The sequence below is a fragment of the Microchirus variegatus genome, assembly GCF_963457635.1.
Source record: "Microchirus variegatus genome assembly, chromosome: 5".
Taxonomy (NCBI): Eukaryota; Metazoa; Chordata; class Actinopteri; order Pleuronectiformes; family Soleidae; genus Microchirus; species Microchirus variegatus.
The window spans coordinates 32,310,560-32,332,849 of NC_139806.1; the positions used below are offsets into that span (position 1 = coordinate 32,310,560).

General features: G+C 40.4%; 1 protein-coding gene across 1 annotated transcript in view; it reads right to left on the reverse strand.

Moving 5' to 3' along the window:
* Window positions 1–1,724: 1,724 nt before the first annotated feature.
* Window positions 1,725–22,290, reverse strand: part of LOC310927976 (phospholipid-transporting ATPase IH-like) — a 49,137-nt gene continuing 28,571 nt past the window's right edge. The window contains exons 12-30 of the mRNA XM_083890433.1: window positions 21,348–21,545; window positions 21,086–21,259; window positions 19,374–19,540; window positions 18,284–18,355; window positions 17,336–17,409; window positions 17,143–17,246; window positions 16,211–16,392; window positions 14,655–14,888; window positions 13,314–13,491; window positions 13,105–13,207; window positions 12,726–12,871; window positions 12,279–12,338; window positions 10,308–10,435; window positions 9,486–9,621; window positions 8,984–9,007; window positions 7,714–7,779; window positions 6,525–6,628; window positions 6,262–6,427; window positions 1,725–2,411 (exon numbers count right to left, since the gene is read on the reverse strand). Coding sequence (XP_083746559.1) covers window positions 2,136–2,411; window positions 6,262–6,427; window positions 6,525–6,628; window positions 7,714–7,779; window positions 8,984–9,007; window positions 9,486–9,621; window positions 10,308–10,435; window positions 12,279–12,338; window positions 12,726–12,871; window positions 13,105–13,207; window positions 13,314–13,491; window positions 14,655–14,888; window positions 16,211–16,392; window positions 17,143–17,246; window positions 17,336–17,409; window positions 18,284–18,355; window positions 19,374–19,540; window positions 21,086–21,259; window positions 21,348–21,545 — 2,592 coding nt within the window. The 3' untranslated portion in view covers window positions 1,725–2,135. The remainder of the gene's footprint in view (window positions 2,412–6,261; window positions 6,428–6,524; window positions 6,629–7,713; window positions 7,780–8,983; window positions 9,008–9,485; window positions 9,622–10,307; window positions 10,436–12,278; window positions 12,339–12,725; window positions 12,872–13,104; window positions 13,208–13,313; window positions 13,492–14,654; window positions 14,889–16,210; window positions 16,393–17,142; window positions 17,247–17,335; window positions 17,410–18,283; window positions 18,356–19,373; window positions 19,541–21,085; window positions 21,260–21,347; window positions 21,546–22,290) is intronic.

A 22,290-nucleotide genomic window follows, 5' to 3' on the forward strand; every position in this document is an offset into this window, starting at 1 on the left:
ACTGTATAAATATACAAAAAACGCTGCAGAGACTAGACATTCAAGATTTCCCCAAAGTCCGTCGCTCACTTTTCTATTAATAGCTATTATGCTATTATGCAACACAACAGATATGCTTTGGACAAAAGAGGAGTTCAGGTGTTAGAAAATGCAGAAAAGCGGGTTCATCCATAATGAGCTACAATCGTCGGCTGGAGGACATGATGGACAAATCAGTTCAACATTCTCACTGATTTGATTGTGACATCGCCGATTCAAGTCTCCCTCACTAACTTTACAACAAGACTTTATGATACACCACTTCTCACGGGAATACACACGTATATGTAATATCTACATTGTTTTAACTTACGTCCATACATAAACAGTGACTGCCATCAATAATTTAATTAAAAAACATAGCGTGTTAATGCGACACAAAGAAATAAAACAACCCCCCTTGTACTTTAACTACATGACACTAGCGTTCTTACTTTTGCACGACTACCAGAATGGCAACAAACACACGAGCACAACTCAAACAATAGCAAGTCGTCATGAACAAAGACTGCTGCTGTTGCCTTACATGGCCACAGGGAGGCAGGCGTGGGTACACATTGTTAGGAGAAAGAAATTGGTGGTCATTGGTGATGGGCGTGAATATTTGATTATTGGTTTGATATTAAAAAGTCGATCGGTCAACGCGACTATTCGTGGGTTATATTAAAAATATACAAAACTGAAAAAATCTGCTTCACCGACGACATTATTTACAATGCATATACTACCTCAAGGTGGCAGCGGCAGCAAGCGTTTAGTAAGAGGACTGCCTGTGTGTGTTTGTGGAAATACCCAAGGTTTCTTGAATGCATCGCTAGCTGCTCCTATGAGCTCAACAGTATGTGAGGCCCGCATCGCTCTCACAAGCTCTCATGCTCCGGAGGTTTGATGCGGAGAATTTCCCTGACGAAAAAACAAAAAGGTCTGACGTAGAAGCATTGTTTCAAGTCTGTCTTGAAGGTTATCATTGAATATTCAAATTGCATTTTCGCTTGAAATGCTCCCCAGCCCTAATAATATTCAGCGGCCTGGGATGAGAGGATGTCTGGGACAAAGGTGGACAAGGAACAACTGAGGGGGAGAACACGATGGACATGCAGCAGAGATCAGACATGCTACAGGGGGCAGATAAGAAGAGGTGTGACACAGTCGTGAAGGTAACAGGCACACTGCACCAGACATACTGTATATGCCCATGAAACCTGCTCGCACTTGCAAAAACATGGTTAAAATGACCTACAAATACAATCCACTGAAAATCTATGAATTAAGGCAGGGTGGCTAGAATACTGCACATCCCACTTCCGATTTTGTGTATAAGGCTGAGCAATACACTTTTCCTTTATTTTTATTTTTATATTTTAAATACACACAATTTCTCCTTTGGCTCCTAGCCTGCTGCTGTGTGGTTACCTGTAAGGCAGAGGTGTGTCACATACAAAACATACAAGAACGGGCAAATTCATGCACATACACTCGCACACATGCACACGCTCACACGCTCACACGCACGCACGCCTAAAGGGCTGAGCTTGACCGCTTCCCCCTCGACTTGGCCAGACCCACATACTGTACATTTCAAAGCAAACACAAAAAGTAAGAAAGAAAGAAAGAAATGACACAATCGCGGAGGAAACGGGCGAGAATGCGAGACAGGAAGTCGGGACGAGGACCGTCGACACGCCGAGACTCCGCAGTTCCACAGTGCAAGAAGTGATGCACCTCCACGTGTGTGTGTTCCCCTTTTTGTTCTCAGACTGTTTTCAAGTGAGAGTTTGTGTAGGAACTTTGGTGAGATAAAGACAGGGGACTACACAACGAAACACAAAGATGTTAGAGGGCGAAGGGTCCACGGCGATCGTACGTAAAGGGGGTTGACGGTTGAACGCTCGGGTGTATCCCAGTAAATGCACATGGTGAACTCAGCATGGAGTCTCCGTGCTTTCTGATGTATGTGAATATATGTTTGTACTCTGCTCTTTAAATCCTCAGAAAAAAAAAAAAAAAAAAATCAGATCTTGGTCACGTATCTTAGGATGTGTTTGAGCCGACCGGGAATCGCAAAACGCGTAACTTCAGAGTTTTTGCGTTTGCGTTCACACAGAGGTCTCCGGCCCCGGCGCGTAGTACGCGAATCCGGCCCCCGAGAGACGGAGCACGTAGGGGCTGAGGGAGCACAAGTCTGACCCGCCTCCTTCTGTCAAATGGGCCAGCAGTTTCTGGGGCAGGGGATCAGACCTGCAGAGGGACAGAGTCGTCTCCGCGGCACCAAGACGGAGATGAGAGGAGTCTGTTCTCGCGCCTTTGTGGGAGCGGCAAGACGGACGTGGAGTCGACTCGGCCGCGTCACCCTGCGCACGGTTCTCATGACCCTACAGAGAGAGAGGGAGAGCGTGGGCAGTTACGATCAGAGGAGGAGGAGGAAGTAAAACTACATAAACAAGCAGATTCAATCGAATAACTTGCGGGTGAGAAAAAAAAGCGAGACATGCATGACGCACGGGATTGAAAAACAGGGTTCTAGATGTTCATGATTAATGATCGATGCACTCATGCCATGGAACCTGGGTTTAATTAACAGAAGAAACTGCTAAAAACAAGGCAGAAAATACAGATTGAAACACAAGACACCACCAGGAGACTGTCATCACAGAAACAAACATGCTTCAGAAATGAACACTTGCAATTTCACCCTCCAACACTAGATGTCATCAGTGTCCCCTTAACAGTTGTGAATTTAATACTTGGCTGAGCTGAAACATTGGATTTTTTCTACTTTTTTTTTTTTTTTAGTAAAAATCTGTATGAATCTAAAACTATACAATTAAACCTCCTTTGTTGACACATTAGAATGTATTTAATATAAATAATTATGAGGGGTTAAGAATGAAAAATATATATCATATAGATGTTTTTAAGTTAAGGGAAGGGAAGTGGAATGTGTTTCTTTAAAACATTTCAAAATAATGTGATATACAAATATGTTTCATTCAATTTCCCACTGTATTTGTATAATCTTATTTTTGTCTTATTCTAACTTCTTCTTCAATTATTTCAATAATTTAAATTCTTGCCCATATATAACACTCAGCTTCCACCACACCACTAAAGCCTGAACCAAAGCATAACAGTATGTCCCCCCCCCAAACCTCACATGCACTCTGCAGCAGGAAGCATCATGGCAGCAGCATTTACAACCTGACGCCCCACTGTCAATTGCCCTATGTGGGGTGTTACCATGGTGACCACAGCCCACCTGAGGGGGGGGACTGTACGGTGACGTCATGGAGTCATAGGTTCTAGCAGCTTTTTTTTCGCCACTGTCCCACTCACAGGGTCCTGCTCAGTGCCTCTGCCTCCAGCCACAGGGCCAGGGGCCACATGGCCCTCAGTGGCCCCCGCAGCTCTCATCTTCTGTGGATGAGGTTAAAGGACAGGAGGTGACAATGGAATCTCTCCAGGTTTGTTGTTTGTTTTGCATGGAGCAACATTCAGCTCGTGTTTCAAAAGCCAGACCTAGTATTAACATCTGCTTATCTACTTAATTTCCTTATCTTTAAGAATATTAAAAATAAAGTGGCAGAGTGTTTCTGCACGTTGTTGTGCCACCAAGGTCTGACACATTTTGGGGACAAATACTCTCAAACCCAGGGCAGTGGTGTGGGAACATGTGGTTACTCACCGCTGGAAGGTAAACTGTTGATAAAGCTCAGTGTTTTTATAATATAACAAACAAACTGTTACAACTGTTACAACAAACTGTTACAACAGTAATGATATTATCATTACTGTTGTAACAGTTTGTTTGGTCGTGTTCATATTTTGACTTAAAAAATACAACTTACTAACCAAGTGAAAGTAATAAATATTTATACTGGTGTAATAGACGTGAGAAATTCTGCAAATCCACACACTTTTGCCTCCTAGAAACACTTAGAATGACATCATACAACACACTTTCACAAACAGTGCATGCCAAGGTGACAAAATGAAAACCATGAAGTACGTGCACGTAGCTCACTGACTGAATACAGACACAAAACACAGACACATAATATGCACTGACGACGGCAACAAATGGCACAAATAGGATGAATGTAACTGGCCTCACAAACCAGACACTGTGGCATCTTCAAAAGCATCCGAGTGGGTTAATATATCGGGTGAGGGGGTGAAACGAGGTGATATGAGGTTGACGATGGGACACCATGCAAACAGAGGTGAGGGATTTAAAGATAGAGAGAGAGAGAGAGAAAGAGAGAGAGTCACCTACTCTATCGTCTTTCTGAGCCAATTAGAAACTCATTCTGCTGGAGGACTGAGAAAGCATGAAGATGGTGGAAGGCTCCACAGTAAGGCACGGGCGACTGGACTGCAGTCATCGCCGGAGAGTGATGGAGTGAGGAGCAACGGAGCAATGGTGAGGGAGAGGATGATGAAGAAGAGGACGAGAGAAGGAAAAAAAAGGGAGGACGGTCGCGGTGGGGATAAGGCATTGAAGGGCGAATGAAAGGAAAAGGGAGGAACAAACGGAGGACGGCGTGGATTTTAATTAGGGTGGTCCATTAGGGTGCAGCAGTGACGAGGGGGAGAAAACAGAAGAAGAAGAAGAAGAAGAAATGTGTCAGAACTGTCATAGTTTTCCATTCAGTACAAATCTTACTTCACAGGAGTGTGTGTCAAAGCCACAGGGAACAGGAAGTCGCACTAAGGATGCATAAAGCTTTTAGGGACTGAACAATGATGCCTACTTTGATTACTATCAAAGGCGTCATGATTTGTCAGGATTCAGTTAAAGCTACACTTAGCTTTCTTGCATTTTTTTAGACTTTTCTTTTGTAATCTTAAATTGCTCCTAATAAGAGTACGGCACTCTCAAACGTAAGATAAACCCAGCAGGTTTTGAACACATCATTATTTAATTCTCATGTAACACGTGAATACCAATTGTTTGATGCTTATTATGTAAATAAATGGTTTTAAAACCCTTCAATCATACGACGACACGTATGGAAAAATAATAAATAAACGAGAATCAGTCAGCAACAGTAACCGTGGTAACGCGACGCCATTCTACAGCCAGCTTGATTAGTTTCATATCATCTACAGGTCGGCTATGTTGTCTTAGTAGTTAGTCGTCCAGGCTAAAATAAACCAGCAACTTTTTGCCACATTTAGTTTTGACCAGATTTACAGAAATATTTGTGAATTTTGTGATATTTACTTGTCTTGTGAAAATATAATTTCAATGTTTAATCTAAATAAAAACATCTAAATCTAAATCTAAATCTTAATGTTAAATGTTAAATGTTAAATGTTAAATGTTAAATATTAAATCTAAATCTAATACTTGGCAAAAACACTTCTGAACATGTTTTTTTTGTTATTTTTAGTTATTATTTTAAATAAAAAATTTAAATTTATTTTAGCTTTTATTTCAGTACATCCGGTTACCGGCAGTGTGAATTTGCATATTAGCTAAATATTTAATTTCAAAAGAAAGATTTAGATTCAACATTTAGATTTAGATTTAGCATTTATATTTAACATTTAATATTTAGATTTTTTATTCAGATTAAACATTGAAATTATATTTTCACAAGAGAAGTAAATATCACAAATAATGCTGTAAATCTGGTCAAAACTATCATAAAACATTTTTTTTATCTATGTTTTTTTGCTAAATGTGGCAGAAAGTTGCTGTTTATTTTAGCATACACAACTTTACAATCGGCCTGATGATGACCTGCCAGAAACCTTTAAAACAACTGTTTAAGTTTAAATGTGTTATTGGTTAATGACTTTTGCAAAGCATTTAGTTAACAATATTATTTAATTTAAAATGTATATATAAATAAAATATATAGACCATATATCAAAAGTGGCGTCAACTGCAACCAAGTAACCATCGGACATTGTCCATTCAAATGTGCTCTGCCTTATCATCGCTTTAAAAAACCTTCATCACACACTATTGAAGAAGAGCTGAAACTAGAATAGAGAAATTAAGACTGGATTACTTGAGAAGGAATAGAGAATCAAGCCTTAATTAAGAATTCCATTCAAACTGAGTGGTAATAACCCCCTGGTGGCTAGTTAATAAATAGTTCCTTTCTGGTTAGATGCACCCTGCAAACTGGAATAATTATGTCCACTTTTTAAATACGGTCTATGGAGGGGACCAAAACAACTGGGAGCTTCGGTAGTTTGACTTGGACCTACCTGCGCATTCTCAGTGGGTGTGGGACACATGGCCCTGCAGAGGATCTTCTTGATGACATCTGGCAACAAGCTGACTGTAATAAGTAGGATGATACTGAGCCAAGCTGGACCACTGGACAACATCTGCATGAAAACGTAGTACATCCTCTGGTAATTCAGGAAAGGCCTGTGAAGCAAACGGGGATGGGGACAGAAAATGAATGATTTGTCCAGAAATACAACGATCAACATTAAGACACGAGTAAAAACAGAGGGTATTATACCAAATAATGCCTCCCCAGAGAAGAGAGAAAATAACGTAGAAAAGCAGCGATCCCCAGGTGACAAAGTGATTGATCCAGGTCCAGTAGTGCGTGTCCAAGGCAAGCTGAAATAAACAAGAATACACAGATGGTAAACACTCCCCCAGTCAATAAAATCACTGACTCTGCCTTAAGGCGCTGACTGTTGTCTGGTCAATCATGTAACACAGGGGTTCTCAAAGTTGTGATACCTGAGGGCCAATTTAGGAACCCAACATTGGACTGAGGGCCGCCAAAGGGAAAAAACTGAAAGAAATCCCATTTGTAATAACTATGGTGTCCAAAATTTGACAAAACCGACATACTATACTATGTTGTCCAAAATTTTGAAAAACAAATTTTGGTCCAAAATTTGACAAAAACGTTGTACAATACTATGTCGTCCCAAATTTGCCAATTTTTTTGAAAAAAAATTTGGTCAAAAATTTGACAAAAAACGTCATACTATACTATGTCTTTCAAAATGTTACAATTTTTTGGGGGAAAAGTTTTTGGTCCAAAATTTGACAAAAACGTTGTACAACGACGTCCCAAATTTGACAATTTTTTTCAAAAAAAAATTTGGTCCAAAATGTGACAAAAATTATTCATGCTGTCCCAAATTTGACAATTTTTTTCCCAAAAAATTTGGTCCAAAATTTGACAAAAACGTCATACTATACTATGTCGTTCAACATTTTACAGTTTTTGGGGAAAAAATTTAAATGCCAAAATTTGACAAAAAAGTCATACTATGTGTCACTATGTCATCCAAAATTTGATGACATAGTAAATACCGTTGTACAGTTTACACTTATTGGTCTGTATCCAGTAATGTCCAATAAACATTTAATAAGCTTAGTAGCTCCTTAAGCTCCTAAAACTATCAACTGTAATTCATTGCGGGCCGCCAGAAATGTTTCTGCGGGCCGCCATTGGCCCCCGGGCCGCACTTTGAGAACCAATGATGTAACACTACAGTTAACAAGAACCTTGTCCATGCATTTTCTCAGGCAAACATGCAAACAGCTACGCAGTGTGTTATAAATCCTGTTTAACTCTCATTAGTTTAGTTAACTTTTGTTTTTTTCCTGTGCTCCAGGTCTCATCTTTTCTCGTCTGATCGTATTAGCATCTCTGATAGCACAACACATCATCACTTCTTCATTACCTTGAGTGTAACAGTGAACACCAGCACAGTGAAGACAAGAGTCCCGAAGGTCCAGTTCCCGAACATCTATGAAGGGGAAGGCAGGAAGAAGGAGGAGAGGGTTACAGGTAAACACTCACCTCACGGACCAGTGAACAGCCTGTGTTTAACAATGATTCCACGAGCAAAGAATCATAAATGGTTTAGAATTCATTGTTAATTGCGTTGCGGACAAAAAATAAATTATTAATAATGTTATAGCACATTTATGAGGAGCAACAGTGGTTTGCTGCGTGCTAAATAGTGAGTCCATATGTCTGAACTGTTTTACCCTAAACAGCGAGGCTCCTTTTTGCCACTATACTATGAATTATGCTATAACACAAATAATTAGGCTTCAAATTAAATAAAATGCATTCCATGTATTTTTAATCAATATATAATATTTAACATATATAAATATATATATAAATATATATACATATATATGATTATCTATGCAACAGATACTTTATCACAATATGAGTATATCCAAAATCTAAGACCATAACTCGTCTCATGTCACAATATAGACAAACTATTGATATATGGCCCAGTGCTAATAACACATTAGTAAAATAAAAATAGTATCGTGCCATTATCAGTATTGTTATTACGCATTCATAAAGAATAATAACCTAAATATAAACACTTTACAAATCCCTTATTAGGCTACACTTGTCGTAAAATGGTACCATTTTCTATGTATTTCCCTACGAGGTCTGGAACATTTGAACTTCAGCTCTCAGCATCTACATTTGATGACTAATTTCTCCTTTGAATGAGATAAGAATTGCCTTTGGAGCAGTGACTTTAAAAACCAAAGTAACCCTCAAAAGCCCATAATTACAAAGAACAAACAAATGCACACACACACACACACACACAAATGCACAAACGGTGTTAGACAGAAAGAACAAACAAATGTTGGATCTTTATCTATAGAGTTACTCTGTTCACTATCACAACAAAAGACAGCAATAATGTGGGGGGGAACATCCAAGCTATGTCAGTGGGGGTTGTTAAGATCAGGTACAGTGCAGGATTCAGGGCTTAATCTACAGAGATTAGGGGGGAATAATGGAGGACTAGAGAAACTACACATTCAAATGGAAGCGCATGGACGACGCGAAGAGAGAGGGGGGACGAAAATGGATGAAACGGTCAAAACTGAAAGATTAAGCGGCACGACGGGGAACTAAAAGAGCATGAAGGACAGAGAGAGCGCTGACAGGGAGGGAGACAGGCTTACCATCTGTGTGTTGGTGGTCATAAGCTGGGGACGAAAGAAGAAGAAGAAGACGAAGAAAAAAAGAAGAGGAGAAGCAAAATAAAGAGAGAGGAAGCAGAGAGGGAGAGGAGAGGGGAAGAAAAGAGAAAAAGAATCAGGACAAAGGGTAAAAATGAATTTCAGGATGTTTCAACTTAAAAAACAAGACCAAAGGCAATTGAAAAACAGTTGACGTGATACAAATCAACGATACAGAGAGAAAGATGCTATTGCGCTGTAGATATGAATGGAGATCCAATGTTGACCTACAGGGAAACCTGTGCAGAAACCTTACAGTTACACGTAATCAGTCATCCCGTAAAACACTTCATTCACTTTTCATGAGAATCCAATGGGGGATGGATGAACGTTCTTAAGGCTGCACTTCCTTTAGTTTTCATATAGATCACATTAACCGACGCCCCGCACTTCTTTTTATTTTACGCAAACCGACGGCTCTCGCTCGTCACAAACACGGTCTCACCTGGCCATTGCTGGTGAAGGTGGTGTTGTCAAACAGGAAGTAGGCACCAAAGAAGAAGACAACGGCATCGAACACACCCAGGCACGTCCAGTACAAGAAGACGGGCCAGCGGAGGAGGGAGTTCTTGGTTATGTCCCTGAGAAGGAAAGGACAAGGAAGGAACAGTCGTTTTTGAATTGTTAAGTCAGGCTTTGTTTCTTTCCTTCCTTGGACCTTAAGGCCACATTATACTTCTCCGACCGCGTAATGCGTTATCCGTCTGCGTCACCACGTAGACCACTCGAGCCTTTATACTTCTGCGTCGTGGTGACGGATAGGCGCTGCAATTTCCCGCCCGATCAGTAGGGGTCGCTGCGCAAGGTTGTTGTGCTTTTGGCTACAGTGAGCAATGGCGTCCGAGGGAGAAAGACTGTTGTTGTTGAAACAGCGGCCGTTTGTCACTTTTCTGTGTCCCGGAACGCAGTTTTAAGATAATTTGAGGCGAGAAATTGGCCATTTAGAGACTAAACATGTGCCGTGTGTGTTAAGATATGACGTATTTATAGTTCGGCAGCGATGAAGTCGGCGGTGTTCAGCTCCGCCCTCTGTGGACGCTCGCCGCTCACTGTGAGCCGGCACAGAGCAGCTTCGCTCGGCCTGTCCTGAGGACCAATCGCAGCTCTTGCCGTCTCCGTTGTCCCTTGACGGAGTGACGGACACTTAAAAAATATTCTGCGCACACGGAGACGACGCAGAGGCTCTTCGACAGCTTCTGCGTCGACGCAGAGGACTCTGCGTAGCCTACGCAGGGCACTTTACGCAGGAGTATAAATTGGGCTTTACCTGTACAAGGAGGGCTCTCTCTTGAGTGTCTCCATTGTGACATGCTGCTCAACCAGGCTGTAGAGGAGGATCGGGAGGGAGGTGAAGCTGATGTTGTACAAAGTCAAGTAGGCGGTGTCATACAGTGGCTGCCGAGGGACAAAGACAAAATAGACAGCATTCATCATTTTGACTTTTTGGCCACTTGAGGCAGCAACGAGGTTCATTATTTTAACAGCTTACATGGCTGTCTTTTGGAGTCCTAACATTTGCAGAGTGAGCTTGTGCTTCTGGTCTTTAGGCAAATATGTTTACAGTAGTAATAGTGCTGGGCATGTTAACGTGTGACTTTATGTTTACGTGCCGTGGCACTGGAGTCCAGGCACCGTTTACGGGACCGTATCTATGTTCCCGTTTAAGTTTAGCGTTACTTTAGAGCAATGGTTCTCAAAGTGCGGCCCGGGGGCCAATGGCGGCCCGCAGAAACATTTCTGGCGGCCCGCAATGAATTACAGATTATAGTTTTAATCCAGGAGCTACTAAACTTGTTAAATGTTTATTGGACATTACTGGATACAGACCAATACGTGTTAACTGTAGAACAGCAATCTGGTCATTAAAATTATTACAAATGGGATTTATTTGTGGGTTTTTTTCCCTCTTTTTCCTTTGGCGGCCCTCAGTCCAATGTTGGGTACCTAAATTGGCCCTCAGGTATTAAAACTTTGAGAACCCCTGCTTTAGAGACTCATTTTAACAATCGAGAGTCACGTAAAGATGACGTCACGCACGTCCAAGCCAGAGAGAAACCTAACCGAGCCAGATCTTTAGCCAACAGGCATTTGGATTTGTGTGTTCAAACCCAAACCAAGCTCAAAACAACTGCATTCTCCATTATTATTCAAGCTAATATGATATTAGTTTGTACAGTGTAAAACATAATAGTGTAGTGTTGTGTTGTGTTCAGGCACTGTCATGAAAATAACTCACCCTAGAATTTAACTAAGATAGATTAAAGAGTCAATCAGGTTTATTCCTTAGAGCTCTGATAGGCTAGCCCAGCCAAGGATTCTAGACTTGACCCAAATCCAAATGTTTACATCATTTAAAGGTCACATAGAGTGGTCCTGTTGCACATATATGTTAGTTATGGAGGTCTACTTACATACATTAACTTGTTTTTATGGTCAAAAACCTCCTAGTTGCTGTAAACGAGCCGATAGAAATCTGTCTTTTCTGACGCTGTGCTGAGCCGCGATATTTCAGACATAAATCTCACACCCAGGAGACAGAGTGTGTTGTGATTGGCCAGCCAGCGTAGAGCCTTCCCAACTCTCATGTGATTGGCCAATACCTGGAAGTGACGTAATTAGCCCACCAGCTCTCAGAAGCGCAGCTCCCCCCTCTGGAACGGTGGATGCACTGCTCCTCGTTATCAAAACATTGTTTTAACAGTGTTTAAAAATAGCTTCTTCACGACTCCCCGCCGCAGTCCCTTTGACGACCTTTGACCCAGAGTCAGAAGACACTGTCGCTCGTGAAACACCTCCACAACGGACGTTATTCTTCTTCTGCGGTTCAATGTACGCAACCGGATGTGCCCGGACTAGTGCCCGGAGCAGGAGGATCTGCTGTTCAGGAGAATCGCTGTTTACGTAACCGGAGCGGGTTTTTCAGAGATCTCGCTGAGCCCGAGATTACAATAAAACACAGCGTTCTCAGCAGTGGCTGAACTGTTTGCTTAGAACCTTCAGGGCTTCATAAACAAGGTAATGACGCAGATACACACTAAAAAACAGCGTTAATTGGAACTTCCGGTCTAGGTCTGCTTTAAACAATTCGAAACCTTTTGCATTACAGATGATTATCTAATTCATTGTTGACTAACATAAATTGAAAGTAAACCCAATTCTACTGTTTTATTGAGAAAATGTATTTAAATAATGTGATATACAACATGTACATATTACAGATAATACTGTAACCACTGACCTGTTGGGAGAACCCACAGAAGAACTGATACAGGAACTGAGGAAAGATGAAGCATACATTCTGGAAAAAAACAACAACATGAAGAGACAATGATGAGCTTGAGCTTATGATATAATACATGTGAGAGATTTGAAGAATCTAAAAATGCCACTCTCTACACATTTCCATTGATGCAGAGCTTGTGCTATAAGCTCACTGAGTGGGCCGCAAAGAGCCGGCTTGCCAAGTAGGTAAAAAAAAAAAAGGAATCCGGGCACTGATTTCTGTGGAAGCCGCCCACACTGACCATCCTGCCCATTAATCCAGGAGAGAATGTTGCACCGGGGATTCGTGAATCTGGTAATCTGTCAGAGTAGCTGCAAAATCTGGTTCTTTGTAACTCAGTGTTTCACTGGGAATTACGATAAAGTGATTAAAATGTGTGTGTACACAAAGCAAGTGTAGTACCTTGTAGAAGAAGTACTGAACAAGCTCAGCGATTCGAATGTAGTAGTAGTGGCCGTGAACGAGCAAGATCTTTTTCAGGTGTTTAAACTTCGGGATGGCGTAGTCACTGTTCCTCGCTGCCTGTCGGCCTTCTTTACCCATGATGCCTGAGGGAACAAATTAGGCTGGATTAGGTAGGAGCCAATATCATAGGATTTGCCATTTGACCAGTGCCATATTGAGGTTTTGCAAGTGGAAAATCAAAGGTGATCTGCAACCATAATGGTTGCAACCACCTTTCCAAATATCATTGGTAACAAAATGTTATAAACAAATAATCTGCAGTACAAATCTGTTCAAAGTTGTATTAGGGGCTGTGTTTTTAGTGAAATGAGCTCACCAATGCCCACGTGTGCTTCCAAGATCATGCTGACATCATTTGCTCCATCGCCGATGGCAAGGGTTATGGGGTGCTCCTTCGAAGCTTTAATCAGCTTCACAATCTGTGGAAAACAAAAATAAAATAATTCAAGTCATCGCCACTGCTGTGTGTCATGTAGGAAGCTGACTGGAGAACATTAGGGAAAACGCAACGGCGCTGTGCGTCACCTGTGCTTTCTGCAGCGGCGCCATGCGACAGCAAAGCACAGCACTGCAGTTGCGACAGATCTCCAGGAAGATCTCTCTGTAGTTGCCGTGGCCAGCGGCCTCCTGGTTTGGCTTTAACACAGCCGACAGCGTGGCTCCGTCGATGATCAGACCGAAGTCCAGGCAGTCTACGGACAACCTGGAGGAACATGTCACAGATCAGACAGCTTTTTATAATTTAGTCATATTTAAGAGTAAATTATGTGGATTGTCACTAGGGCTGCAGCTATCCAATATTTTTGTAATCGAGTATTCGACCAATTATTTTTCGATTAATCGAGAACACAAAATTATTATTTATTAAAAAAAAAAAATAATAATAATCTGATTACTCTATTCATCAACGAATAATCAGTAAAATACTCAATTACAAAAATATTCGATAGCTGCAGCCCTAGTAAGCTACATTAAATCAGCTGACGTTCAATGTTTACGTTAGCCGAAGCATTAGCAACTGGATGCTTCTAGCTCAGATGCTGAATCCTTGAGGACGTGCTGCTGTGGTGCGCCAGTTGTAGTTTACAGTGGTTACACTGCACCATGTTGGCTTCTTGTTTAAGTGTGAAATGGTCCCACAACTACGGACATTTTCTGCCTTTTACAGGCTGTTTCACTCTCCACAGGGCCGGCCCAAGGCATAAGTGAACTAAGCCACTGCTTAGGGCCCCGTGAACACTACAGGGCCCCCAAGAGCAACTAACTCAAAAAAAAGAAGAAGAAAAGTTTGAATTTCTGTAGTTTATTTAGAATTTTTCTCCCCATTTTACCCCAAGATTGGGCACATTTTTAGATTTTCAGACCTTAATATCTTAATATTTTAGTTATAAACCCTTTGGTTTTATGTATTGATTCTCTGTGTCGCCAGTAGGGGGAGTTGCTGAGTTTGCCAAATATTAATTGAAAGATTTTTCTGTAAGTTTGCAAATCTGGTGTCTGCTTCCATGCAACAAAAAGTGTATTCCGTATTCGTGACGGAGTAGAATAAGTAGAATACCTTTAGTATAGTAGGTGTGTGAATGATCAATAATCATTATTATTGGCCCCCATGGAGGCTTGGGCCGGCCCTGACTCTCCGTCTCCCCCATGAAATCTGGATGTGCAGTGCACGGGCCGTGCGAGATAGGAATTCAACGAATACTCGAGGCAGAGTTTTTGCCTCAAGGAATTTTTTATAATGGAGTTACTCGAACCACTCGAGTAATCGCTGTAGCCCTAATTGTGACTGCGTGGTAATTTTGGATTCACAGCATTGACTATGTGGCGGCATAAACGCTGCAGATTTACAAGAGAAAGGTCTCATACCCGGAAATGGAGCGTTGTCTGAGAACAGTCCTGTTTAGTTCGAACAGGACATCATGGAGGCTCTGCTCCTCTGTGCGCTTCTTGGTCAGCTCCAGGATCTGTGTGCTTCTTCGGAACAGTTTGCTAGCATAGCAGGTAGCTGCCGCCGTCTCCATCTTGTCTCCCGTCAGGACCCAGACTTTCATGCCAGCCTTGTGCAGGGACTCGATGGTATCTGCAGCTTTCTCCTGGAGCCTGTAACATCAATTAGTCAATCAGAGATTCAGCCTCTTGACGCATAGGTTAAAGTATCCATCAATTACTAACTGGTGACAACCTATCAATGCACGGTCACTGTTCTCAATTCTCATCACCAGTTAATCTATTGGGGGGTTAAACTGTCAATCAGTCTGTATCAATAGTGATTCTTTACCTTCTCAGATAACAAAAACATTGTAGCACGTGGAAGGGCATAAAGTGTGTTACCAACTATAGCAAAAAGAATGCCCCACCGACCCCACCTTGCCCGATGCTCTTGACCACTTTTACGCCCCGTGGATTTTACTAAGATCTACTCGGATCACCTGTATTTCATCGTGACTGTACTCGATCCTCGTCATAAAGATCATTATGTATGTGTCATATATGGATGTGTGGATAAAACTGCGCAGAGAGAAATTATACATTCTGCGTTGGATACGGAGAGCCCGCTTACAGCAGCGCACAATGCAGGAGAGGGAGAAGAGCACAGTCAGCAGGGGGCGGTGTGCAGAAAAAAAAGGCCCGCACCAGATGAGGGGCACCCTCTATAATTGAAATGCCTTGACTTTAGTGAGGTAAGTACACACAGTCCCAGCCATAACCAAACAATTAGATTAAAAAAGGAATAACAACAAAAAAACAATGTTACAGGATTGGCATAATTAATTTAGGTTTTTCAGTTTTTTCAGTTTCCATTTTTAGTTACTTGCCCTTACTTCATTAGTCACCATAATGGTCCTTGAAAAAGCCTCAGAATTCTTTTCATTCTTTATTCTCTAAAAAAAATCCTAGCTTAGCACATGGACTGTTTACCCACCTTCCTTCTGAAAGGAGGTTGCGTAGAATCCAGGCAACAACAAATAGGCTGAAGAACACCTTCTAACCGGATGCCTGATGAACTGCTAGATTCCTCCTGATTATTATTATTATTATTATTATTCATTACATTTCTATGCACTGACTAACTGCACAAATGCACTTTATGTCCACGTCACTTGTGTCCATTGCTGACCTGACTTGCACTTTACTGCTATACTTGCACAATTTTATGCTGCTAACCTTTCGTCTTTTGTATCTGAGTATGTTTTTATTGATTTTTTCAGAGCTTATTTTAATCAAACAAATTCTAGGGTATATGTAGCACACTGAGACCTGAGTACTGGTACCTTCATTTATCATGTAGGCTACATGCTATTTGACAATTGAAACATCCTTGATCTTTCCCTGTACAAATGAACCATGAACTAATGAAAATCATGAAAATATTTTGAAAATGACTTCACAACTCAGTCTTTCTATTATTTACAGTGACCGACCTGTCCTCCACTGCTGTGGCGCCCAAAAGCACAAAGTCCCTCTCGATGATCTCGTAGGCCTGCGCCAGCCTCTGCTCCCTGTCCTGCAGGGCCAGCTTGGCTTCAGTCAGGTGATGACAAGCCTCTTCATATTCCGACTCTGACAGCTTCCGATAGGCGACGCACAGAGTCCGCAGCCCCTCCTGGTGTCACAGTGTAGAGAGACATGAGTTTGAACAAACAAAAACCTATTTTCTTGAATCAGGGACATTTTATATACAAAAACAACAACAACAAAAAACAGAACTTGAACCATTTATTGTTTTTTTTCGCTATTTGAAATGCAATTAACAAATCATTAACGGAGTAGTTAAATAATATGATGACAATGATGTTCTTGAAGACATTTTATTGAGTCGAGCTTTGTTGTTTGTTTGTGTCTTTCTAAACAAAGTGCTTAACAATTTAGAATGTATGCTATGTATAAGGTCTGACCCAGTGTTCACAGTTATTGGTTTAAATAATAGTAATTAACATTCTTCATTTGTTGTCCTTGCATTAAAAATAAATATAAATATACATATCTATACGTATCTTTTGGTACAAAAAATCACCTCTTTCAAATTATCATTTCATATATATTCATAGGATGAACATTTTAATGCGAATGAACATTAACTTCATGAAATTGTGAAATAGAATACATAACAATAATTTTAACCGACCATTTTCTTTTTTCACTGTTGTATCATATTATAGATAATATTACATGATGAAACATATGTTTGCAAAGCAAATCAGTATCCCCCCAAATTATCCAGCTGTAAAATATGGCTAAATGTATTTCTATACATTTCATGAGGTAAAAACCGCGATGATACAACCATTTAACAGGCAAAAATATCACTGAATTATGTTTCTGCCCAAACTGGCCTGATGATCTTCATACTTACCACAGCATTCTGCTCTACTCGCGCTTTTACTTGTTCCACCTTCCCAGACACCACCCGAGGAAAAATCGACGAATCTGCACCCTTACAGAAGAGCAGGTATTCTCCTGAGAGTCCACAAACACACAAAAACAATGAAAAACAAACTCTTGCAGTGTCCAACAGTGGATTTATCAACTTCTGTTCGACATCTTACCTGAACTGGATTTGACGATGACGCTCATTCGCCTTCTGACAGAGTCAAAGTTCAACACATGGAGCAGCTGAAATCTGATGGAGAGCTGGCATTAGCAATGAGAGGGTTCTATTTTACAGCCAATAACAAGTTGGAAGTTTCTGGTCATCCCCCAATCTGTTCTTAACTGAGCCTTGTGTTATTATTAGTTATTTTGTTCTGGTTGTTTGTTTGTCATTAGGGCATTTGCAGCACAGTACTAGCTGAAAATGTGACACTGAAATCCAACATTTCAATCTAGCATTGAGAAAAACAGAAAGAAATCCCATTTGTAATAATGTTAATGACCAGATTGCAGTTCTACAGTTAAGCGTTAATATAATGTAATTTAATGTACTTTATAATTTACTGGGTAATTACCCAGTATTTTGGCCATTGTTCTTACCTTCTAATTACAGGTTAATACCATGTAACACATTTCTGTTACCATATATTTACTGGGTTAATAGCTAGTAATTGGGGGCTGTAGCTACCTGCTTATTACCAGCTTATAACCCAATAATACACTAAAATTCACCATATAGAAACCAGGTAAATACCCAGTATTTTTGTTTACACTTATTGGTCTGTATCCAGTAATGTCCAATAAACATTTAACAAGCTTAGTAGCTCCTGGATTAAAACTATCAACTGTAATTCATTGCGGGGCCGCCAGAAATGTTTCTGCGGGCCGCCATTGGCCCCCGGGCCGCACTTTGAGAACCAATGCTCTAATGGAATCTCGGAGCATTTTGATCTGACTGAGCAGTTTCTGGAAAAAACAACAACAACAACGCAACTCTTTTGTGGCTGCAGTTTTTAAAGAACTCAATCCCTCCAGGCTGCTGATGTATAAAGCTGAACTGCCCACGACTGACTTCCATTTTTATTTCCTGTGGTGAACCACGATGGACTGTTAGCAAAACCAACCTTTCAATTTCATCGTCTTTGTTGAGGATCTCCATGTAGTTGTCTTTCAGTCTCAGATAGGTGTAACCCAGCCTGGCAACAGGAGTGACAGAAAAAAAAAATCAATTGGTAAGGAAAGATCAATACGACCAAGCAAAACCAGCGTGAGTAATAAATCAGTAGAATAAAAACTGCACAGTGCGGTTAAGAATAATACAGCCCTGTAAATTTTCATGATTTTCCTTTATAAATCATTGGTACTTTGAATTAAAAAAAAAAAAAAAAAAAGTTAAATATAGACAAATACAGTGATATTTGAGAAGTGAAATAAAGTTTATATTTTTATAGCTTCTAATTAGAGTCTGGATTTTGTAATGAGGGATGCAACATGAGCTAAAAAAAAAACCTAGAGAGAAAAACAAAAGCATGCCCTTGTACCCTAACCCTTTATAATGCTAAAGAAAGAAATATTATTTTCTTCACTACTCTTTTGGTGGGTCAGACTTTTCTAGCATAGAAATCTCTTATCACACCTCTCATTCTGCCTGTTTAAAAGACATTAAAAATGCACTAATGGGTTCTAAGGATCATTTACAGTGACCTTTGTCTGTGGTGCCTGTTTGCTGTCTGTATTAATATTCCTGGACCTTTATCTAATTGAAGGTGTATAAGAATTTCGATTATATTTTTATTGTCTTTTTTTGTTTTTGTCTGCTTTATGTAAAATGTCTGTAATTTGTTAAAAATGGCAGAAAATGGAAGCATCAGCGCTTTGATGATGAGGTTAATCTATATAGACCTCTTAAGATTGAAGTATGTGGTCTATATAGATTAATCTCATCACTATTACATAAGAAGACCAAATTAATCTGATAAAAAAATAATTAAAAATAAATTACATTACCTTTTTTCAGTCCATTTGTCATGCATTTTTAGGTGCTGCATGTGAACTCAGGCTTCCTTCAATACTAGAAATCAGCTTTAATGGCGATGTCTGTATTTCTTTAACTGTGTGGAGCTTTTCTATATGTTCATCCATATTATTTACTTTTAAGCTAAATCACTCTCCTGGCCTCAACCTGACATTACTGGACTGTTTCAGTGTGTTCACCTCTTCATTCCTTCCACTAAAGCCACTTCATCAGGTGAGGAAGAGATGTAGAAGGATGTGGGTCGACCCTGATGGATGCCTCTCTTGATGCCGTCCACTGTCTCTTCCTCCTTCACCTGGACCGTGTGACAAAGACACAGAGCCCGGAAAAACAGATCCTCGTGTTCCTACAGACACACAGACCAGTACGTGACTTTCCTTCAGGTAAGAAACAGGTCTAAGTTTTCCCCTTTCCCCAGATTTCTTGTCATTTCTGAGCTATAGGCCAAAGTAGTAAAGCATATAGCGTATATATCCAATAATTTTTATTTTGTCATCTGTGGTGGTTACTGCTGGTCATGCTGACTGCACAAAGTGTCTTATATTGTATCTAAACAACAGTTAAGATACACAGAGCAGGTAGGTTGCTGGTTCATGATCCTGGCCTTTCTGTGTGGCGTTTGCATGTACTCCCTGTGTGCGTGTGTGTGTGTGTGTGGGGGGGGGGGGGGGGGTTTCTATGGGTTCTCCAGTTTCCTCCCACAAATCCAAAAACATGCTCAGGTTAAATGAACACTCTAAACTGGTGAGTGTGTGAGTGAAAGGGTGTACCCCTATGTCAACTGGGATTGGCACCAGCAGCCCCACCACCCTCAAGTGGAGGATAAAGCAGTAGATGATGAATGAATGCATAGGTCATCACTTTCCTGTGCATGACTGGACTTTTTCCTTCTCAGAGGTTAGAAAGAAATAGTTGAAAAGCAAAATGACAGCAAAATAAATACTTGTAAATCTGTCTGAAAATGTCTTAGATCAGTGGCCAGGTTTGAATTCAGGATATATTCTTTACAGCATTGGTTCTCAAAGTGCGGCCCGGGGGCCAATGGCGGCCCGCAGAAACATTTCTGGCGGCCCGCAATGAATTACAGTTGATAGTTTTAATCCAGGAGCTACTAAGCTTATTAAATGTTTATTGGACATTACTGGATACAGACCAATAAGTGTTAACTGTACAACTGTATTTACTATGTCATCAAATTTTGGATGACAAAGTGACACAGTATAGTATGACTTTTTTGTCAAATTTTGGCATTTACATTTTTTCCCCAAAAACTGTAACATTTTGAACGACATAGTATAGTATGACGTATTTGTCAAATTTTGGACCAAATTTATTTGGAAAAAAATTGTCAAATTTGGGACAGCATATGTCATTTTTGTCAAATTTTGGACCAATTTTTTTTTTTTTTAATGTCAAATTTGGGACGACGTTGTACAACGTTTTTGTCAAATTTTGGACCAAAAAAATTTTCCCCCAAAATTTGTAAAATTTTGAAAGACATAGTATAGTATGACGTTTTTGTCAAATTTTGGACCAATTTTTTTTTGAAATTTTTTTTGAAATTTGGGACGACATAGTATTGTACAACGTATTTGTCAAATTTTGGACCAAAAACTTTTCCGCCCCAAAATTGTAAAATTTTGAAAGACAGTATAGTATGACGTTTTTGTCAAATTTTGGACCAAAAATAGTTTTTCAAAAAAATTGTCACATTTTGGACAACGTAGTATAGTATGTCGGTTTTGTCAAATTTTGGACACCATAGTTATTACAAATGGGATTTCTTTCAGTTTTTTCCCTTTGGCGGCCCTCAGTCCAATGTTGGCTTCCTAAATTGGCCCTCAGGTATCACAACTTTGAGAACCCCTGCTTTACAGACAAACCTACTTACTCTCCTGTATCCTCCGGGTGAGGAATCGATCATGTCTATACTGGAAGCAGCGCTGAGGATTTGCCCGTTGCAGATAACATGCGGGACGTAGACGTTCCCGTCAACACAGCATTCAATAAACTCCATGTTGTTCTCAGTCAGAGTGCCAGTCTTATCAGTGAACACATACTCCACCTGAGAGGGAGGGAGGGAGGACAAGTGAGGGCACGGCTACGCAAAGTGCGCATTTTGTTAACGCGTGCACGGATGTGTGTCCACGCACCTGTCCCAGCTCTTCGTTCAAGTCGGACGTGTTGACCTGAGCTCCCTCGCCCAGCTCTTCGTCAAACATCTCCTCGTCCCAGGTGATGAAATAGGAGCCGAGGAATTTCTGCATCTCCACTGTCACATACATGGACACTGGGATGATGTAATTAAATAAGACCATGAAGGCGAGGAAATCGGTGAAAGCTCGGATGACCTGGAGGTCAGAGGAAGAAAAAGAATATGTGTGTGAATAGGTTGGACATTTGAAAACTGTCATGAAAGGGATGGTTCACCATAAAAAAAAAAACAAATTTCAATCATTGTGTAGTCACCACCACGACCCCCGTGGAAGGGTGAAATGTTTGAATCCACTCCTATGGAGTCATCCAAGTGTCTGAGAGCCTCAACATTGATATCATGTTTTAGCCCAGGGGTTCTCAAAGTTTTGATACCTGAGGGCCAATTTAGGAACCCAACATTGGACTGAGGGCCGCCAAAGTGAAAAAAAAGAAAAAAAACTGAAAGAAATCCCATTTGTAATAACTATGGCGTCCAAAATTTGACAAAACCAACATACTATACTACATTGTACAACATTTGAGAAAAACGTTGTACAATACAATGTCGTCGCAAATTTGAAAAAAAAAATCCAAAAAAAAATTTGGTCCAAAATTTGACAAAAATGACAAAAATGCCGTCCCAAATTTGACATTTTTTTTCAAAAAAAAATTTGGTCCAAAATTTGACAAAAACGTCATACTATACTATGTCGTCCAAAATGTGACAATTTTTTGGGGAAATATTTAAATGCCAAAATTTGACAAAAAAGTCATACTATACTGTGTCACTATGTCATCCAAAATTGGATGACATAGTAAATACAGTTGTACAGTTTACACTTATTGGTCTGTATCCAGTAATGTCCAATAAACATTTAACAAGCTTAGTAGCTTCTGGAT